General features: G+C 43.4%; 1 protein-coding gene across 6 annotated transcripts in view; it reads right to left on the minus strand.

Annotated features, from left to right (window-relative positions):
* ATP11B (ATPase phospholipid transporting 11B (putative)) overlaps nt 1-18,876 on the minus strand; it is a 198,816-nt gene extending 179,940 nt beyond the window's left edge. For 3 of the 6 annotated variants that reach the window (XM_073578767.1, XM_073578763.1, XM_073578762.1), the window contains exon 1: nt 18,655-18,874. In XM_073578767.1, the coding sequence (XP_073434868.1) occupies nt 18,655-18,705 (51 nt within the window). In that variant the 5' untranslated portion in view covers nt 18,706-18,874. Of the gene's footprint in view, nt 1-18,654 lie in introns of all 6 variants that reach the window. The other 3 variants (XM_073578764.1, XM_073578765.1, XM_073578766.1) reach the window with 2 other exon arrangements.
* Nucleotides 18,877-19,200: the final 324 nt, after the last annotated feature.

Consider the following 19,200-nt stretch of genomic DNA (forward strand, 5'->3'; position numbering starts at 1 on the left):
GAAAATGACCCATCTGTGATTTTGTGTCCACTTTGAAATGGAATATGCTGTAATTATGAAATGATGATGCTAATATAATAAACTTATAATTAATTTAGTTTCAAAACACTTCTCAATATTTCTTACTGTAGCATTGTTGGCTTTTTTAATTCCAGCAATAGCAGCATTTTTTTTCTTTGAGAGCTGCAGGCATGATCTCAGTTGTCTGCAGTCGTATCCACTTGCTCTTTTGGCTCCAACAAGCCTACGCCATATGCACTCAGTCATCATCTCATTGTCATTTATTACACTTGCTATTTGGAGGTATTAAAGCTAGTCTGCTGGACATACGTGTAGGGAAACGCTAAATATGCTTATTAAAAGTATCCAGCTCCCCATTTTTCTAGATTATGAACACAATGTACAAAAGAGTAAGCATTCAAATAGCAATTAGGCTGAGTTCACACGTTGCATTTTTTTCGCGTTTCCGCGGCAGTTTTAACTGCGCGATTTTGCCGCGAAAAATAAGCATCCCATGCATTCTTATGGGATTCCGCAATGCTGTGCTAATGCTGCGGTTTTTACCGCGGCGGAATCGCTTCGCGGCAAAAAACGCAGCATGCTCATTAATTTTGCGGAATCACGGCGATCCCGCACCCATAGGAATGCATTGTTCTGCTTACTTTCCGCATGTGCCTGTGCACACCATGCGAAAAGTAAGCAGAACATTTGCGGATGGTACCCACGGTCCGGAGGAGAGGAGACTGTCCTCAGGACTTTGGGTATCATATCCCTGTAAAAAATAGAATTTAAAATAAAAAATATTGTTATTCTCACCTTCCGACGTCCCGCGCAGCCTTCCTGTCTCTCTCCGCACTCCCGTTCCCAGTCAGCCTTTGCGAGCGATGACGTCCGTTCTCGCGGGGTCGTGAAGTCTCGCGGTCATTTGCGCGACGTCATAGCGAATGACCGCGAGACATCGCAATCCCGCGAGAACGGACGTCATCGCGGTAATTCGCGCAAAGGACTACTGGGACCGGGAGCGTGGAGAGAGGCGGGAAGGCAGCGCGGGACGTCGGAAGGTGAGAACAACAATATATATATTTTTTTTACATGCTATCTTTAAGGCTGAGTGCAGACGGAGTTTTGAGCCCTGCGGATTTTTCCGTGCAGAATGGAAGAAAACCGCAGGTCAAATGACCTGCATTTTTCCTGCGGATTTCTTCCATTTTTCACGCGGTTTTCAAGCGGTTTTTGTGCGGTTTTCCATTGCGGTCTTCCCCCTGCGGATTTGGTAACAGGGGAGATAGAAAACCGCACAAAAGAAGTAACATGCTGCAGATTTTGTACCGCAGGAAAACCGCGCGGAAAAATCCGCAGCGTCTGCACAGCGTTTTTTTTTTTTTTCATTCATTTTAAAGGTACTGTACATCACAATGCGGATATGCAACGTTTCTGCGCGGTAAAATCCGCTGCGGAAACGCTGCAAATCTGCATCGTGTGCACATGGCCTTACTATTGATGCCGCATAGGCGGCCTCAATAGTAAAAAGTTGGTCACACTCGTCAAACACTATGTTTGACCAGTGTGACCAACCTGTCAATCAGTTCTCCAAGCGATGCTCCAGATCGCTTGGAAAATGCTAGCAATTCTGCAAGCTAATTTACGCTTGCAAAATGCTAGTTTTTCCGCGGGAATTTAAAATGCGATTTTCCCGCGGAATGGAATTCCGGAATTCTCGCGGTAATTTCCACGAGAGTTCCGGTACGTGTGAACTTAGCCTTAGAAGATAAAATTGCATCAGTCATCTGATTACCACAAGCTACCGCACTGTAAATAAACAGATATTCAAAAGCCACATCACAAGGAGCCATGTGTAGTGAGAGCACCTTGGGGCATTCCTGACTAACAGCTTGAACTTACTAGACAATGTATAGATGCACCAAATTTATATCTTCACTAGTTTACTTTGCACTAGAGAGAAGAGAATTGATTTGCAGAAACATGGTCCAGCTGCCTCTGACCTTTCCCGGCGCCTGCACACTGCAGTACTTTGCTGTGCCCTCAACAGGGCAGATCAGTACGACTGCGCAGGAGCCAAGACACGAAGCAAGGACGATGACGACATCGCAAGAAGATGGAAAGCGCCGGACCCAGACTTCCCCCGGGTGAGTATAATATAACTTATTTTTCTTATCTTTCAGGTTACATCAGGGGCTTATCTACAGCATTATAGAATGCTGTAGATAAGCCCCGAAAGGCAGTGGCCGCAGCTCATAGCTCAAAAATGAGGTGACAGGCTCCCTTTAAATCTGACTTCACATTTGCAATCTATAGTACCCCTTCCTAATAGCCTCCATTATGCTGCGAGTACATCTATCAGTGTTCCGTTACCTCCTCTCCTTCCCATCTCCAAAACCGCGGCCGCAGAGGAACTGAGCACTTTGGAATCTATAAACTATGCTACTCTGCCTTTCCTCTAGTGTGGAATGGATCCACGCTCATGACTGGTTCAATATTCTGGAAAATATACTTACGGAAAGTAGTTAAAACTAAATCTGATGCCCCCTGTACACCTACCTACTAACCATGCAACATATCTCCAGGAATGATTCCTTATGTCTGATGTGGACTACAAAATATCTCCAAGGGTATGTGCAAACGATCAGTAAACACTGCAGGTTGGACACTGTACTTGAGCAGCATCCAACCCGCAGCGGGCAGCTGTTAAAGCATAGTTGATGGGATTTCAAGAAATCCCATGCCCACTATGCGTGCATGGACGCCCACGGCTCACCTGCGGAGATGGACAGGCGGCGTCTCTCTCCAGACCACAGCATGTCTATTTATCTTGCATAGACACAAATAGCCTCCGCAAAATAAATTTCACCCGTACGATGTATTGGACGCGGTGAATTCACATGATTCAGTGAACGCAGAGGATTCACCTGCGTTCAACAGCCGTCAGCACTTTGGACGCACATAGGATAGCATTAACCCCTTAGTGACGGAGCCAAGTTGCAGCTTAATGACCAGGCCAATTTTTACAATTTTGACCACTGTCCCTTTATAAGGTAATAACTCTAGAACGCTTCAATGGATGCCCGCTGATTCTGAGACTGTTTTTTCATGACATATTGTACTTCATGTTAGTGGTAAAATCTCTTCATGACTTGCATTTATTTATGAAAAAAAAAGGAAATATGGCAAAAATTGTTAAAATTTTGCAATTTTCAAACAATTAATATTTATGCCCTTAACCCCTTAGCGACATGCAACGTACTAGTACTGCTCTGGGGCAACTGCAATTGTGCCATGAGCAGTACTAGTATGGCGCCGCAATCACCGCTGTCTCATAGTGAGCGCCGCGGCGATCGCTTGAGGGTGTCAGCTGTGACAGTTGAAACCTCGCAGCAATGCCCACGATCTGTGCTAGCACCGATTGTGGGCATTTAACCCCTCTGATGCCGCTGTCAATAGAGACAGCGGCATAGAGAACCATTGTGCAGGGAGGGTGCTCCCTGCACGCTCCCACCGGAATGCAATGCGATCGCGTTGTTCCGGTGGTCTCCATGGAGACCCCCGGCTCCAAGATGGCCGCGGGGTCCTTCCGGGTCCTGCAGGGAGGTGGCTTGTGAGCACCTGCTGAGAACAGGTACCAGCAAACCTCCTTCACTGCCTGTCAGTGCTATGGAAAGTGTCAGATCAGCGATCTGACGTGATATTGTGATGTAAAGTTATAAAGTGTTAAAAAAAAAAAAAATAGAATGTGTAAACATTTTTTTTTTTTTTTTAAATCACCAAAAGAAAAAAATAAATAGATATTTTTCCAATAAATCCAGTTATTTACCGGGTGTCAGAGATCATACTCACCCCCTCCTGTCGTAGTCTCTGCAGCCCCCCTGCTCTCCCTGCGATCACGTAGTACCGCTCATTAATGTCATGAATATGCGCATATTCATGACTTTAATGAGCGGTACCACGTGACCGCTGAAACTTGGAAGAGCAGAAGCGCCGAGACCATGGAAGAAGCAGGCAGAGACCGTGCGTCCGGAGGGGGAGATTGTGCCGGCGGGGGGGCGGGGTTTACGGTGAGCAGTGCTATATTCACCCGTCCCCGTTCCACCGCTGCGTGCCGCTCTGTCTGTGACGTTCAGGTCAGAGGGCGCGATGACGTAGTCAGTGCACGCTCTCTGCTGAACGTCACTGCAGAGGACCCGGGAGACAGAGCTGCGCGCTGCGATGGAACGGGGACAGGTGAATATCACCAGTGCCAGGGGGCCTGAGCCAGCGGTGACACCGGCACTTGTCCCCCATAGCGTGCCGGTGTCCTCACCTGCTCAGGACACCGGCACCTGGCCCCCAGCGACGAGAGGCGAGTATGTCATTTTTATTTATTTTTTCATTGCAGCGGCAGTAGCAATATATGGGCCGTATTTATCTATGGAGCATCTTCTTGGGCCACCATTAACCCTTGTGCAGCATTTTATGAGGATATTTACCTAAGAAGCATCTTCTTGGGCCACCATTAACCCTTGTGCAGCATTTTATGGGGATATTTATCTAGGAAGCATCTTCTTGGGCCACCATTATCCCTTGTGCAACATTTTATGGGTGTATTTATCTATGGAGCATCATTTTGGACCACCATTAACCTTTGTGCAGCAGCACCCTCGGCTTATACTCGGGTCGGCTTATACCTGAGTATATACGGTATGTAAATAAATAAAAACACATATTTGGTATCACCGCGTCCGTAACCCGCTCTATAAAACTGTTCCATTAGTTAACCCCTTCAGTGAACACCGTAAAAAAAAAAAAAAAAAAAAAAACACAGCAAAAAAACAATGCTCATAACGCCGAACAAAAAGTGCAATAAAACGTGATCAAAAAGGCGGATGTAAATAAAAATGGTATAGCTGAAAACGTCAGCTTGTCCCGCATAAAACAAGCTGCCATACAGCGGAAAAATAAAAAAAAGTTATAGCTCTCAGAATAAAGTGAAGCAGAAATTTTTTTTCTATAAAATAGTTTTTATTGTGTAAAAGCGCCAAAACAATCAATTTTACCACAGGCAGAACGGTATAAAAAAAAAATTAAAAAAAAAAAATTCCTGAATTGTTGGTTTTTGTTCATTCTGCTTAGGCCTGTTTCACACTTCCGTTTTTTCAAATCCGTCAAAATCCGTTGTTTTCCGTAAAAAAACGGATCCGCCATTTTTTGCAGGATCCGTTTTTTTGTCCCATAGACTTCCATTACGGTTACCGCGGATCCGTCAAAAAAACGGATCCGTTTTTAAAAAAACGGATCCGTTTGCATCAGTTTCCGTCAAAAAAACGGAAACGGATCCGTTTGGCGGACACAAAAACGGAAGTGTGAAACAGGCCTTACCAAAATCGGAATAAAAAGCGATCAAAAAACGTCATGTGCCCGAAAATGGTACCAATAAAAACGTCAACTCGTCCCGCAAAAAACAAGACCTCACATGACTCTGTGGGCCAAAATATGGAAAAATTATAGCTCGCAAAATGTGGTAATGCAAAATTATTTTTTTTGCAATAAAAAGCGTCTTTTAGTGTGTGACAGCTGCCAAACATAAAAAAAATCCGCTATAAATAGTAACTGAAACCCCCCTTTATCACCCCCCTTAGTTAGGGAAAAATAAAATTTAAAAAATGTATTTAATTCCATTTTCCCATTAGGGTTGGGGCTAAAGTTAGGGTTGGAATTAGGGTTAGGGTTGGAATTAGAGATATGGTGAGGGTTGGGATTAGGGTTAGGGGTGAGTTGGGGTTAGGGTTGGAGTTACAACTGGGGGGTTTCCACTATTTAGGCACATCAGGGGCTCTCCAAACGTGACATGGCGTCTGCTCTCAATTCCAGCCCCCGGCAGCCGAGACTCCAGAGAAAATCCGACTCTGAGGGGTAACTATACACTTAAACTTCAGCGCTGTTAAAAAGCGGTGCTGTGGTTTAAGTACCCTTAACTGCCGCCATGAAAAGGCATATCAGCGGTCGTTAAGGGGTTAACAGTCAATAATATAGGAACACATCTATCATGAAATATATTATTTGGTGTAATGTGTCTGTATTGTGAACTCCCTTACAGTAAACGAGGAAAAAAGTTAATACTACATATTTTTACATGTAGAATTTCTTACGTGGCACAACTCTTGAGCCTATCGAGGGAGGGCTTATGCCAATGAAAAATAAGTCTACTTCTGGCCACCAAGACCCAAGATCAAGTCTGATGGATTGAAATTTAAAGGGAATCTCCCGTCCTGAAATGGCTCCGGCGCAGGCGCACTGCTGTGCCCTGTTGAGGGCAGAGCAGAATTTTGCAGTGCGCTGGCACTGGCAGAGGTCTGGCGCCTGCGCAATGCAGAATTCTGCTCTGCCCTCAACATGGCAGAGCAATCCGCCTGCGCCATTTCAGGACGGGAGAAGAGGGCGTCATTGCATGAAGAAGGGAGGCGCCGGACAGGACCGGAACACCCATCGGACCAGACCGCCCACCTCGGTGAGTATACTATAACGTGTTTTTCTTCTCTTTCAGGTTACATTGGGGGCTTATCTACTGCATTACAGAATGCTGTAGATAAGCCCCCGATGTCTATGCCGGCAGCTAATAGGCCAAAAAAAGGGTGACAGATTCCCTTTAATAGTGAGCATTGTGCATACCATGTGCTAAACAACATTAGCAATACAGTTCATTGCAATAAAAATGATTAGGCAATGTTCTAAAAAACATACACAGGCAGCGCATGTCCTACAAATAAGAGATCCATCACATTTAGGGGGACCTGATACTGTTATTCAACACTGAAGTCAATTCCGGATGAGAAGACAGCAAAGTGCACTCATTTACGCCACCTCCGTATGTAGAAAGAAGCCATGTATGTGTTAACTCTCTGAAAAGTATCAGTTCCCCTGCTCTGAGGAACAAGCTCTCTGTGGTTAAGCACAGGTCAAAGATATGTCCTTAACACCTAAGATATAAAACTGCTTCACACACAGCATTACACACTTTTTTGCTATTTTAATGTCATTTTTCACCCACAAAACACTGTGACCGAATGTTATTTTAAAGTTGCACCTGTTTTTGCGGTGTGCGCAACGTATCCGTTCACACTGTAAAAATTTTGCGTTTACATAGAATATCATGGGAAAAATGTATGTGAAATTATCAGTTTAACATGTGTTCACATATCTGCTTCAATTCTGTTTTTTTCTTTTTTGTTTTTTTACTGGATGTAAAAATGTCAAAAAGCAGTCTACTGCCCTTTATCACGCTTTTAAAAAAAAATGTGTTTGTTGTGGAAGACGGATGCAAATGTAGTGTCATATGTTTCCATCCGTATTTCTCGTGCTTTTTTTCTATTCCCAACCTACCGTATTTGTCAATGAAAAATAGTATCAGTTTTTAAAAAAATTAAGATGGATATGAGTGCTGTAAGATATATCAGTTTTTTTGCTTCTAGTATAAAAATATGAGGTTGTAGAACAACATGGTGTGAAACAGGCTTTACGAAAGTACAGATAGGTGTAAAGAGAATATTTATATGGGCTCAAAATAATTAATAAAAAATCCAAGACATTTTAGAATATATTTACCAATTATCCTAAAATACACCGCTCCCAGCTGTTTGCAAAGCCACACTATGACAACATCATGTTTTATAACACAGTTTTGGAAATACAGGTGCTTCTTACAAAATTAGAATATCATATACAGTTAATTTATTTCAGTTCTTCAATAGAAAAAATGAAACTCATTTTATAGTCATTACGAGCAGAGTGATCTATTTTAAGTGTTTATTTCTGTTAATGTTGAGGATTATGGCTTACAGCCAATGAAAAACCAAAAGTCATTAAGTAAATTAGAATACTTTATGACACCAGCTTGAAAACTGATTTTAAAATCTGAAATGTTGGCCTGCTGAACTTGGTCGGGGCTCGTTTTGCATCAATGACTGCATCAATGCGGCGTGGCATGGAGGCGATCAATCGGTGGCACTGCTGAGGTGTTATGGAAGCACAGGTTGCCTTGATAGCAGCCTTCAGCTTGTCTGTATTGTTGGGTCTGGTGTCTCATCTTCCTCTTGACAATACCTCATTGATTCTCTATGGGGTTAAGGTCAGGCGAGTTTGCTGGCCAATCAAGCACAGTGATACTGTTGATTTTAAACCACCTATTGGTACTTTTGGCAGTGTGGACAGGTGCCAAGTCCTGCTGGAGAATGACATTTCCATCTCCAAAAATCTTGTCGGCACAGGGAAGCATGAAGTGCTCTAAAATTTCTTGGTAGACGGCTGTGCTGACTTTGGTCTTTATAAAACAGTGGACCTACAACTTTCCATTAATATGCTTGGATACAGCACTCTGTGAACAGCCAGCTTCTTAAGCAATGACATTTTGCGGCTTACCCTCCTTGTGGAGTGTCAATGACTGTCTTCTGGACATCTGTCAAGTCATCAGTCTTCCCCATGATTGTGGAGCCTACTGAAACAGACTAAGGGACCTTTTCAAACACTTAGGAAGCCTTTACAGGTGTTTTTTGTTAATCTAATTTAGGCTACTTTTTACACTTACCGCATTTTTTGCGGTCCATTATTGCGGCCTGTTTTTGCGGGCCGTATCGCCGCATTTTTTGTGGTCTGCCGCAATAACGGACCGCAAAAAAGTTTGCGGATTGCAGGTTTTTTTTTCCCCAACACTATGGAAATAATATTGGAAAAAAAAAATGGCGTTCCAAAAAACTGGAAGTCACTTCCATTTGTTTTTGCAGCCCCATTGATTAAAATGGGGTCCATGTCCGTACGCCGTATAAAAGATCGAGAAAACTCTATCTTTTATCACGGCCCTCATAGCAGTACGGCACACGGTGCACCGTGGAATTTTTGTGGCCGATTTTGCGGCCCCACAGAAATCTATAGGGGCCGCATAATCGGGCCGCATAATCGGCCCGCAAAAACACGGTAAGTGTAAAAGCAGCCTTACTGAGATAGTGACTTTTGGATTTTCATTAACTGTAAGCCATAATCATCAACATTAACAGAAAGAAACACTTGAAATAGATCACTGTTTGTAATGACTATATAATATACAAGTTTCACTTTTTGTATTGAAGAACTGAAATACATTAACTTTTTAATGATATTCTAATTTTATGAGAAGCACCTGTAAGGGGGGGGGGGGGGAGTAGTAGAAAATTAGAAAAGTGGGGGAATATTAGAAATTAACTTATTTTTCTATTTTAGGTCACAAGAAATTTTCTATCACAAAAACTATTCTCACAACAGGAAAGGGTCATTCTGAAATGGATATTGTAAAAATAAGCAACCTTGCAATTTTCTTCTAATCAACAAATGTCCTCTCTGTTCTCCAAAACTGTATCTAATTTTATAGTTTACTGCTCATTGCCCAAGTTACTGGCCACCTCTGAAGTCTATCAGCAGTGGCAGGTGTCCTAGGCAAGAAACTCAGCACTTACAAGATCTTACTATGCAACTTGCAAGCATTGCTCTGAAGCTGGTGGGATTGATAAACCCGGCCAGCTTCATGGCCCCTGCTGAACGCCTGATGCTGCAGAGTCAAAACTGTCTCTTCTTGCAGCATGGACTTTCTATCTGTGAAAACACGGATAGAATACATGTCACTCAGAGACATCTGATTGAGGCCTAAGAATAAAAAAATGTTGTGTTGACTCAAAGTTTAAAAAAAATTTGTCATATGAACAACAAATCATAGAGTCGTAGAGTTGGAAGGGACCTCCTGGGTCATCTGGTCCAATCCCCTGCTCAAAGCAGGATTCGCGAAATCATCCCAGACAGATGTCTGTCCAGCCTCTGTTTGAAGACTTCTATTGAAGGAGAGCTCACCATCTCTCGTGGCAGTCTGTTCCACTGATTGATCACTCTGTCAAAAAGTTTCTTCTAATATCTAATCTGTGTCTCCTCCCAAAGTGGATTTTCATTTAAATAAATAGGAAAAGTATTCAAATAGTATTAGAATTCTATGTGACGTTAGCCTTAGAGGGTGTTGCCATGGATTCTATTGCAGAAATACAGCAAATTAGAAATTATTCATTACAAACATAATGTCCAGAATGAATTCCACACAAAAAATTGACAAGCTGCAAATCAGAACGCTTATAATGCTGGTCAATGTACAGGAAGGAAATCAAATTCACATTGCCAGTTTAGTTGAGCCTATGTTCATTCAAGATGGGATTAAAGAAAATAAAATATTGATCTTTACTTGTATGTTTAACAGATGAAAAAAAAATAAAATGATAATTTCAACATTCATGTGAACTTGACTTAACAATTAAAGAACTTGAGGCAAAACTGCCGCAAATGTGCCACGTTTTGGGACTTTTTAAATGACATAGTCCCCCTTGTCAAATAAACAAACAAAAATAATCCCTACCAGCACTGTTGGCGATGGGTCTGTCAAGTTCACCTGGTACTACTGTGCCAAGTGAGTTTTGACAAGTAGTGGCCTCCGACATTACTCCCAGGGAAGTGAGATAGCAATAGCACCCGGAGGTGAGAATGTGTTACTTTTCTTTAATTTTACAAGAAGACTACTTCATTTATAAAAGGGCTGTCCAAGTTGTGGAGAAGATCAAAATAGACAAGAGTATAATCACAAGGGGACAAGCTGCTGCCAATCCTAGGAACGGGAGTCCCAAAGTCCCACGGTGAACGCAGCAGTAGTGTACATTTGTGACCACAGCTTCATTCACTGTCTAGATTATGATTGTCACACAAGAAAAGTAAAGCTCCATTTACGCATGGGGACTTTTGGACCCCCATTCTTGGGAGGTGAGGATTTCTGCAGTCAGACGTCTAGCAATTACAGCATTTTTCGGACTATGAGACAAACTTGTTTCCCCCAAAGAATGGGAAATGGGGGGTGTATCTTATAGTCGGAATATACTTACAAATACTGTGGCGGCAGCAGGAGTTGAGTGATTCTGCGGCTGTCTTGATGTGATGATCACATTTCCTTCCCAAGCTGGTACGGCAGTAGTGCTCTGTGGTGCAACGGGGCTTCGCCGGCATCTTGCGAAAGACCGGAGGCCACCGCATCGCAGCAGTGGATACGTGGGGTCTCCAGGCTTTCGCTAGCTGCCGGGGACAGCGCATGCGCAGACTAAGATCTCGGCAACGAGGTCCATAACCAGTCCATGAGGCGCAGTGCATATATCAGTAGTATATATGTAATGTCCAGTCCATGAGGCGCAGTGTGTATATCAGTAGTATACAGTATATATGTAATGTCCGGTCCATGAGGCGCAGTGTATATCAGTAGTATACCGTATATATGTAGTGTCCGGTCCATGAGGCGCAGTGTATATCAGTAGTATACAGTATATATGTAATGTCCGGTCCATGAGGCGCAGTGTATATCAGTAGTATACCGTATATATGTAGTGTCCGGTCCATGAGGCGCAGTGTGTATATCAGTAGTATACAGTATATATGTCGTGTCCGGTCCATGAGGTGCAGTGTATATCAGTAGTATACCGTATATATGTAGTGTCCGTTCCATGAGGCGCAGTGTATATCAGTAGTATACAGTATATATGTAATGTCCGGTCCATGAGGCGCAGTGTGTATATCAGTAGTATACAGTATATATGTAATGTCCGGTCCATGAGGCGCAGTGTGTATATCAGTAGTATACAGTATATATGTAATGTCCGGTCCATGAGGCGCAGTGTATATCAGTAGTATACCGTATATATGTAGTGTCCGGTCCATGAGGCGCAGTGTGTATATCAGTAGTATACAGTATATATGTCGTGTCCGGTCCATGAGGTGCAGTGTATATCAGTAGTATACCGTATATATGTAGTGTCCGGTCCATGAGGCGCAGTGTATATCAGTAGTATACAGTATATATGTAATGTCCGGTCCATGAGGCGCAGTGTGTATATCAGTAGTATACAGTATATATGTAGTGTCCGGTCCATGAGGCGCAGTGTATATATATCAGTAGTATACAGTATATATGTCGTGTCCGGTCCATGAGGTGCAGTGTATATCAGTAGTATACCGTATATATGTAGTGTCCGTTCCATGAGGCGCAGTGTGTATATCAGTAGTATACAGTATATATGTAGTGTCCGGTCCATGAGGCGCAAACATAAAAAAGAGGGTGGACAAAAGTATTGGCACTGTTCGAAAAATCATGTGATGCTTCTCTAATTTGTGTAATTAACAGCACCTGTAACTTACCTGTGGCACCTAACAGGTGTTAGCAATAACTAAATCACACTTGCAGCCAGTTGACATGGATTAAAGTTGACTCAACCTCTGTCCTGTGTCCTTGTGTGTACCACATTGAGCATGGAGAAAAGAAAGAAGACCAAAGAACTGTCTGAGGACTTGAGAAACCAAATTGTGAGGAAGCATGAGCAATCTCAAGGCTACAAGTCCATCTCCAAAGACCTAAATGTTCCTGTGTCTACCGTGCGCAGTGTCATCAAGAAGTTTAAAGCCCATGGCATTGTGGCTAACCTCCCTAGATGTGGACGGAAAAGAAAAATTGACAAGACATTTCAACGCAAGATTGTGCGGATGTTGGATAAAGAACCTCGACTAACATCCAAACAAGTTCAAGCTGCCCTGCAGTCCGAGGGTACAACAGTGTCAACCCGTACTATCTGTCGGCGTCTGAATGAAAAGGGACTGTATGGTAGGAGACCCAGGAAGACCCCACTTCTTAAGGGGGTTTTACACTAAGCGATATCGCTAGCAATATCGCTAAAACGTCACTGGTTTTGTGACGTTATAGCGATATTGCTAGTGATATCGCTATGTGTGATACTTACCAGCGACCGGCTCCCCCGCTGTCCATCGCTGATCGCGCGAGAATGTCCGGCTCCATTTCTCGTCGGGCGCTTCCTGCTGGGCTTCCTGCTGTGACGTCCAGCGACGCATGGAGGCGGGCGGGAGGACGCAGGATCGCTGTGTGTGAATGGTAAGTATCGTGCGCTGCGTCGCTGCTGCATCGCTGTGAGATCTTTCTGTATGAAAGCTCACTAGCGATCATTTAGCGATGCACCAGCGATCCTGACCGGGTCGGATCGCTGGTTGGATCGCTGGTGCATCGCTAAATGTAAAAGGGCCTTTACTCCAAGACATAAAAAAGCCAGGCTGGAGTTTGCCAAAACTTACCTGAAAAAGCCTAAAACGTTTTGGAAGAATGTTCTCTGGTCAGATCAGACAAAAGTAGAGCTTTTTGGGCAAAGGCATCAAGATAGAGTTTACAGGAGAAAAAAAAAAAGGAGTCATTCAAAGAAAAAAAACACGGTCCCTACAGTCAAACATGGCGGAGGTTCCCTGAAGCTTTGGGGTTGCTTTGCTGCCTCTGGCACTCGACTGCTTGACCGTGTGCATGGCATTATGAAGTCTGAAGGCTACCAACAAATTTTGCAGCATAATGTAGGGCCCAGTGTGAGAAAGCTGGGTCTCCCTCAGAGGTCATGGGTCTTCCAGCAGGACAATGACCCAAAACACACTTCAAAAAGCACTAGAAAATGGTTTGACAGAAAGCACTGGAGACTTCTAAGGTAGCCAGCAATGAGTCCAGACCTGAATCCCATAGAACACCTGTGGAGAGATCTAAAAATGGCAGTTTGGAGAAGGCTCCCTTCTAATATCAGGGACCTGGAGCAGTTTGCCAAAGAAGAATGGTCTAAAATTCCAGCAGAGCATTGTAAGAAACTCATTGATGGTTACCGGAAGCGGTTGGTCGCAGTTATTTTAGCTAAAGATTGTGCAACCAAGTATTAGGCTGAGGGTGCCAATACTTTTGTCTGGCCCATTTTGGAGTTTTGTGTGAAATGATCAATGTTTTGCTTTTTGCTTCATTCTCTTTTGTGTTTTTTCATTTAAGACAAATTAAATGAAGATAATAATACCAAAGAATTTGTGATTGCAATCATTTTCAGAAAGAAACTGAGTATTATCTGACAGAATTGCAGGGGTGTCAATACTTTTGGCCACAACTGTATGTAGTGTCCGGTCCATGAGGCGCAGTGTATATACATCAGTAGTATACAGTATATATGTAGTATCCGGTCCATGAGGCGCACTGTATATGAGGAGTATACAGTATATAGTGTCCGCTCCATGAGGCGCAGTGTATATATATCAGTAGTATACAGTATATATGTAGTGTCCGGTCCATCGAGGCGCAGTGTATATCAGTAGTATACAGTATATATGCAGTGTCCGCTCCATGAGGCACAGTGTGTATATATCAGTAGTATACAGTATATATGTAGAGTCCGGTACATGAGGCGCAGTGTATATACATCAGTAGTATACAGTATATACGTAGTGTCCGGTCCATGAGGCGCAGTGTACACTCACTGGCCACTTTATTAGGTACACCTGTCCAACTGTGTGTTAAGACTTAATTTCTAATCAGCCAATCACATGGCGGCAACTCAGTGCATTTAGGCATGTAGACATGGTCAAGACAATCTCCTGCAGTTCAAACCGAGCATCAGTATGGGGAAGAAAGGTGATTTGAGTGCCTTTGAACGTGGCATGATTGTTGGTGCCAGAAGGGCTGGTCTGAGAATTTCAGAAACTGCTGATCTACTGGGATTTTCACGCACAACCATCTCTAGGGTTTACAGAGAATGGTCCGAAAAAGAAAAAAAATCCAGTGAGCGGCAGTTCTGTGGCCGGAAATGCCTTGTTGATGCCAGAGGTCAGAGGAGAATGGGCATACTGGTTATATATATATATATCAGTAGTATACAGTATATATGTAGTGTCCGGTCCATGAGGCGCAGTGTGTGTATATCAGTAGTATACAGTATATATGTCGTGTCCGGTCCATGAGGCGCAGTGTGTGTATATCAGTAGTATACAGTATATATGTAGTGTCCGGTCCATGAGGCGCAGTGTATATCAGTAGTATACAGTATATATGTAGTGTCCGGTCCATGAGGCGCAGTGTATATATATCAGTAGTATACAGTATATATACGTAGTGTCCAGTCCATGAGGTGCAGTGTATATATATCAGTAGTATACAGTATATATACGTAGTGTCCAGTCCATGAGGTGCAGTGTATATATATCAGTAGTATACAGTATATATGTAGTGTCCGGTCCATGAGGCGCAGTGTATATCAGTAGTATACAGTATATATGTAGTGTCCGGTCCATGAGGCGCAGTGTATATCAGTAGTATACAGTATATGTAGTGTCCGGTCCATGAGGCGCAGTGTATATATATCAGTAGTATACAGTATATATACGTAGTGTCCGGTCCATGAGGTGCAGTGTATATATATCAGTAGTATACAGTATATATGTAGTGTCCGGTCCATGAGGCGCAGTGTATATATATATATCAGTAGTATACAGTATATATGTAGTGTCCGGTCCATGAGGCGCAGTGTATATCAGTAGTATACAGTATATGTAGTGTCCGGTCCATGAGGCGCAGTGTATATATATCAGTAGTATACAGTATATATACGTAGTGTCCGGTCCATGAGGTGCAGTGTATATATATCAGTAGTATACAGTATATATGTAGTGTCCGGTCCATGAGGCGCAGTGTATATATATATATATATATATATCAGTAGTATACAGTATATATGTAGTGTCCGGTCCATGAGGCGCAGTGTATATCAGTAGTATACAGTATATATGTAGTGTCCGGTCCATGAGGCGCAGTGTATATCAGTAGTATACAGTATATATGTAGTGTCCGGTCCATGAGGCGCAGTGTATATCAGTAGTATACAGTATATATGTAGTGTCCGGTCCATGAGGTGCAGTGTATATATATCAGTAGTATACAGTATATATGTAGTGTCCGGTCCATGAGGCGCAGTGTATATATATCAGTAGTATACAGTATATATGTAGTGTCCGGTCCATGAGGCGCAGTGTATATATATCAGTAGTATACAGTATATATGTAGTGTCCGGTCCATGAGGCGCAGTGTATATATATCAGTAGTATACAGTATATATGTAGAGTCCGGTACATGAGGCGCAGTGTGTATATATATATCAGTAGTATACAGTATATATGTAGTGTCCGGTCCATGAGGCGCAGTGTATATCAGTAGTATACAGTATATATGTAATGTCCGGTCCATGAGGCGCAGTGTATATATATATATCAGTAGTATACAGTATATATGTAGAGTCCGGTACATGAGGCGCAGTGTGTATATATATATCAGTAGTATACAGTATATATGTAGTGTCCGGTCCATGAGGCGCAGTGTATATCAGTAGTATACAGTATATATGTAATGTCCGGTCCATGAGGCGCAGTGTATATCAGTAGTATACAGTATATGTAGTGTCCGGTCCATGAGGCGCAGTGTATATATATCAGTAGTATACAGTATATATGTAGTGTCCGGTCCATGAGGCGCAGTGTATATCAGTAGTATACAGTATATGTAGTGTCCGGTCCATGAAGCGCAGTGTATATATATCAGTAGTATACAGTATATATGTAGTGTCCGGTCCATGAGGCGCAGTGTATATCAGTAGTATACAGTATATGTAGTGTCCGGTCCATGAAGCGCAGTGTATATATATCAGTAGTATACAGTATATATGTAGTGTCCGGTCCATGAGGCGCAGTGTATATATATATATCAGTAGTATACAGTATATATGTAGAGTCCGGTACATGAGGCGCAGTGTGTATATATATATCAGTAGTATACAGTATATATGTAGTGTCCGGTCCATGAGGCGCAGTGTATATCAGTAGTATACAGTATATATGTAATGTCCGGTCCATGAGGCGCAGTGTATATCAGTAGTATACAGTATATGTAGTGTCCGGTCCATGAGGCGCAGTGTATATATATCAGTAGTATACAGTATATATGTAGTGTCCGGTCCATGAGGCGCAGTGTATATCAGTAGTATACAGTATATGTAGTGTCCGGTCCATGAGGCGCAGTGTATATATATCAGTAGTATACAGTATATATGTAGTGTCCGGTCCATGAGGCGCAGTGTATATCAGTAGTATACAGTATATGTAGTGTCCGGTCCATGAAGCGCAGTGTATATATATCAGTAGTATACAGTATATATGTAGTGTCCGGTCCATGAGGCGCAGTGTACATATATATATATCAGTAGTATACAGTATATATGTAGTGTCCGGTCCATGAGGTGCAGTGTATATATATCAGTAGTATACAGTATATATGTAGTGTCCGGTCCATGAGGCGCAGTGTATATATATCAGTAGTATACAGTATATATGTAGTGTCCGGTCCATGAGGCGCAGTGTATATATATCAGTAGTATACAGTATATATGTAGTGTCCGGTCCATGAGGCGCAGTGTATATATATCAGTAGTATACAGTATATATGTAGTGTCCGGTCCATGAGGCGCAGTGTATATATATCAGTAGTATACAGTATATATGTAGTGTCCGGTCCATGAGGCGCAGTGTATATATATATATATATATATATATATATCAGTAGTATACAGTATATATGTAGAGTCCGGTACATGAGGCGCAGTGTGTGTATATATATATATATATATATATATATATATATATATCTCTATCAGTAGTATACAGTATATATGTAGTGTCCGGTCCATGAGGCGCAGTGTGTGTATATCAGTAGTATACAGTATATATGTAGTGTCCGGTCCATGAGGCGCAGTGTATATCAGTAGTATACAGTATATATGTCGTGTCCGGTCCATGAGGCGCAGTGTATATCAGTAGTATACAGTATATGTAGTGTCCGGTCCATGAGGCGCAGTGTATATCAGTAGTATATAGTATATATGTAGTGTCCGGTCCATGAGGCGCAGTGTATATCAGTAGTATACAGTATATATGTAGTGTCCGGTCCATGAGGCGCAGTGTATATCAGTAGTATACAGTATATATGTAATGTCCGGTCCATGAGGCGCAGTGTATATCAGTAGTATATAGTATATATGTAGTGTCCGGTCCATGAGGCGCAGTGTATATCAGTAGTATACAGTATATGTAGTGTCCGGTCCATGAGGCGCAGTGTATATCAGTAGTATACAGTATATATGTAATGTCCGGTCCATGAGGCGCAGTGTGTGTATATCAGTAGTATACAGTATATATGTAGTGTCCGGTCCATGAGGCGCAGTGTATATCAGTAGTATACAGTATATATGTAATGTCCGGTCCATGAGGCGCAGTGTGTGTATATCAGTAGTATACAGTATATGTAGTGTCCGGTCCATGAGGCGCAGTGTATATCAGTAGTATACAGTATATATGTAGTGTCCGGTCCATGAGGCGCAGTGTGTGTATATCGGTTGTATATATGTGCAGGCTCCAGCACACAGCGTCCAGGCCTCCTCTCCCTCAGTCTCCTCAGCCCGTGCTGTGTGACAGGGATGAGTCCACACTCTCTACACTTGGTGCCGCACAGAAAGTTGTGTAGTGGCCATTTGTGAGGCTTTCCTGCTCCGCCATTGTGCGCCTCTCTCACCTCGTCCTCCACAGCACAACTCTCCGTCCACGGATAACAAAGTTCTCATCACAGACTGAGATTGAGGCCTACACCGATCCCCGCTCTGTCCTGCAGAGCTGCCCGAGATCCCCGCGCCCAGAGTGCCGGGACAGGATGGGAGGGTACGTACCAATTGCTGCCAGACCCAGCGCACAAGACCGCAGTCCCGCCAGGAATCCATTGCCGAGCGGCGCCAGTATCACCGCGCCAGCATGGCCATACGGGAAAAGACGAGTTTGTGGGCGACTCTCCCGCGGTGAGATTGGCCCCGTCAGTCGCTCCCTCCGCGGTGCGCGTTCACAACAACAGGATAGAATGCCGGGGACGCGCACAGGGTGAAGCCGACGACGATCCCGCCCAATGGCTGCAACGTCACCAACCAGCCGTCATCATGTGAGTGAGACGGAGCCCGCGGCTGCCGCGGTGACAACTGACATGAGGGAAGGTCCACACTGCGCCGTGTCCTCCTCACCGGCCGCGCTCCTGGCGCCTCTCCCGCAGTGAGCCGCCGCTCAGGATGTTACTGCACAGCCTGACTCCGAAATAAAGGCCGCGATATCCGTGCCCATGATGAGGGGAGAATCAGTAACTTGTGAGTGTGGTAGCTCACACCAAGCGCGACTGCCTGCACGACGACATAAGCGACCAAAACGGGGGCATGGGATCGCAATGCTAC

Source organism: Dendrobates tinctorius, unplaced genomic scaffold (genome assembly GCF_039654945.1).
Source record: "Dendrobates tinctorius isolate UK_male_01 unplaced genomic scaffold, ASM3965494v1 ptg000060l, whole genome shotgun sequence".
Classification (NCBI taxonomy): Eukaryota; Metazoa; Chordata; class Amphibia; order Anura; family Dendrobatidae; genus Dendrobates; species Dendrobates tinctorius.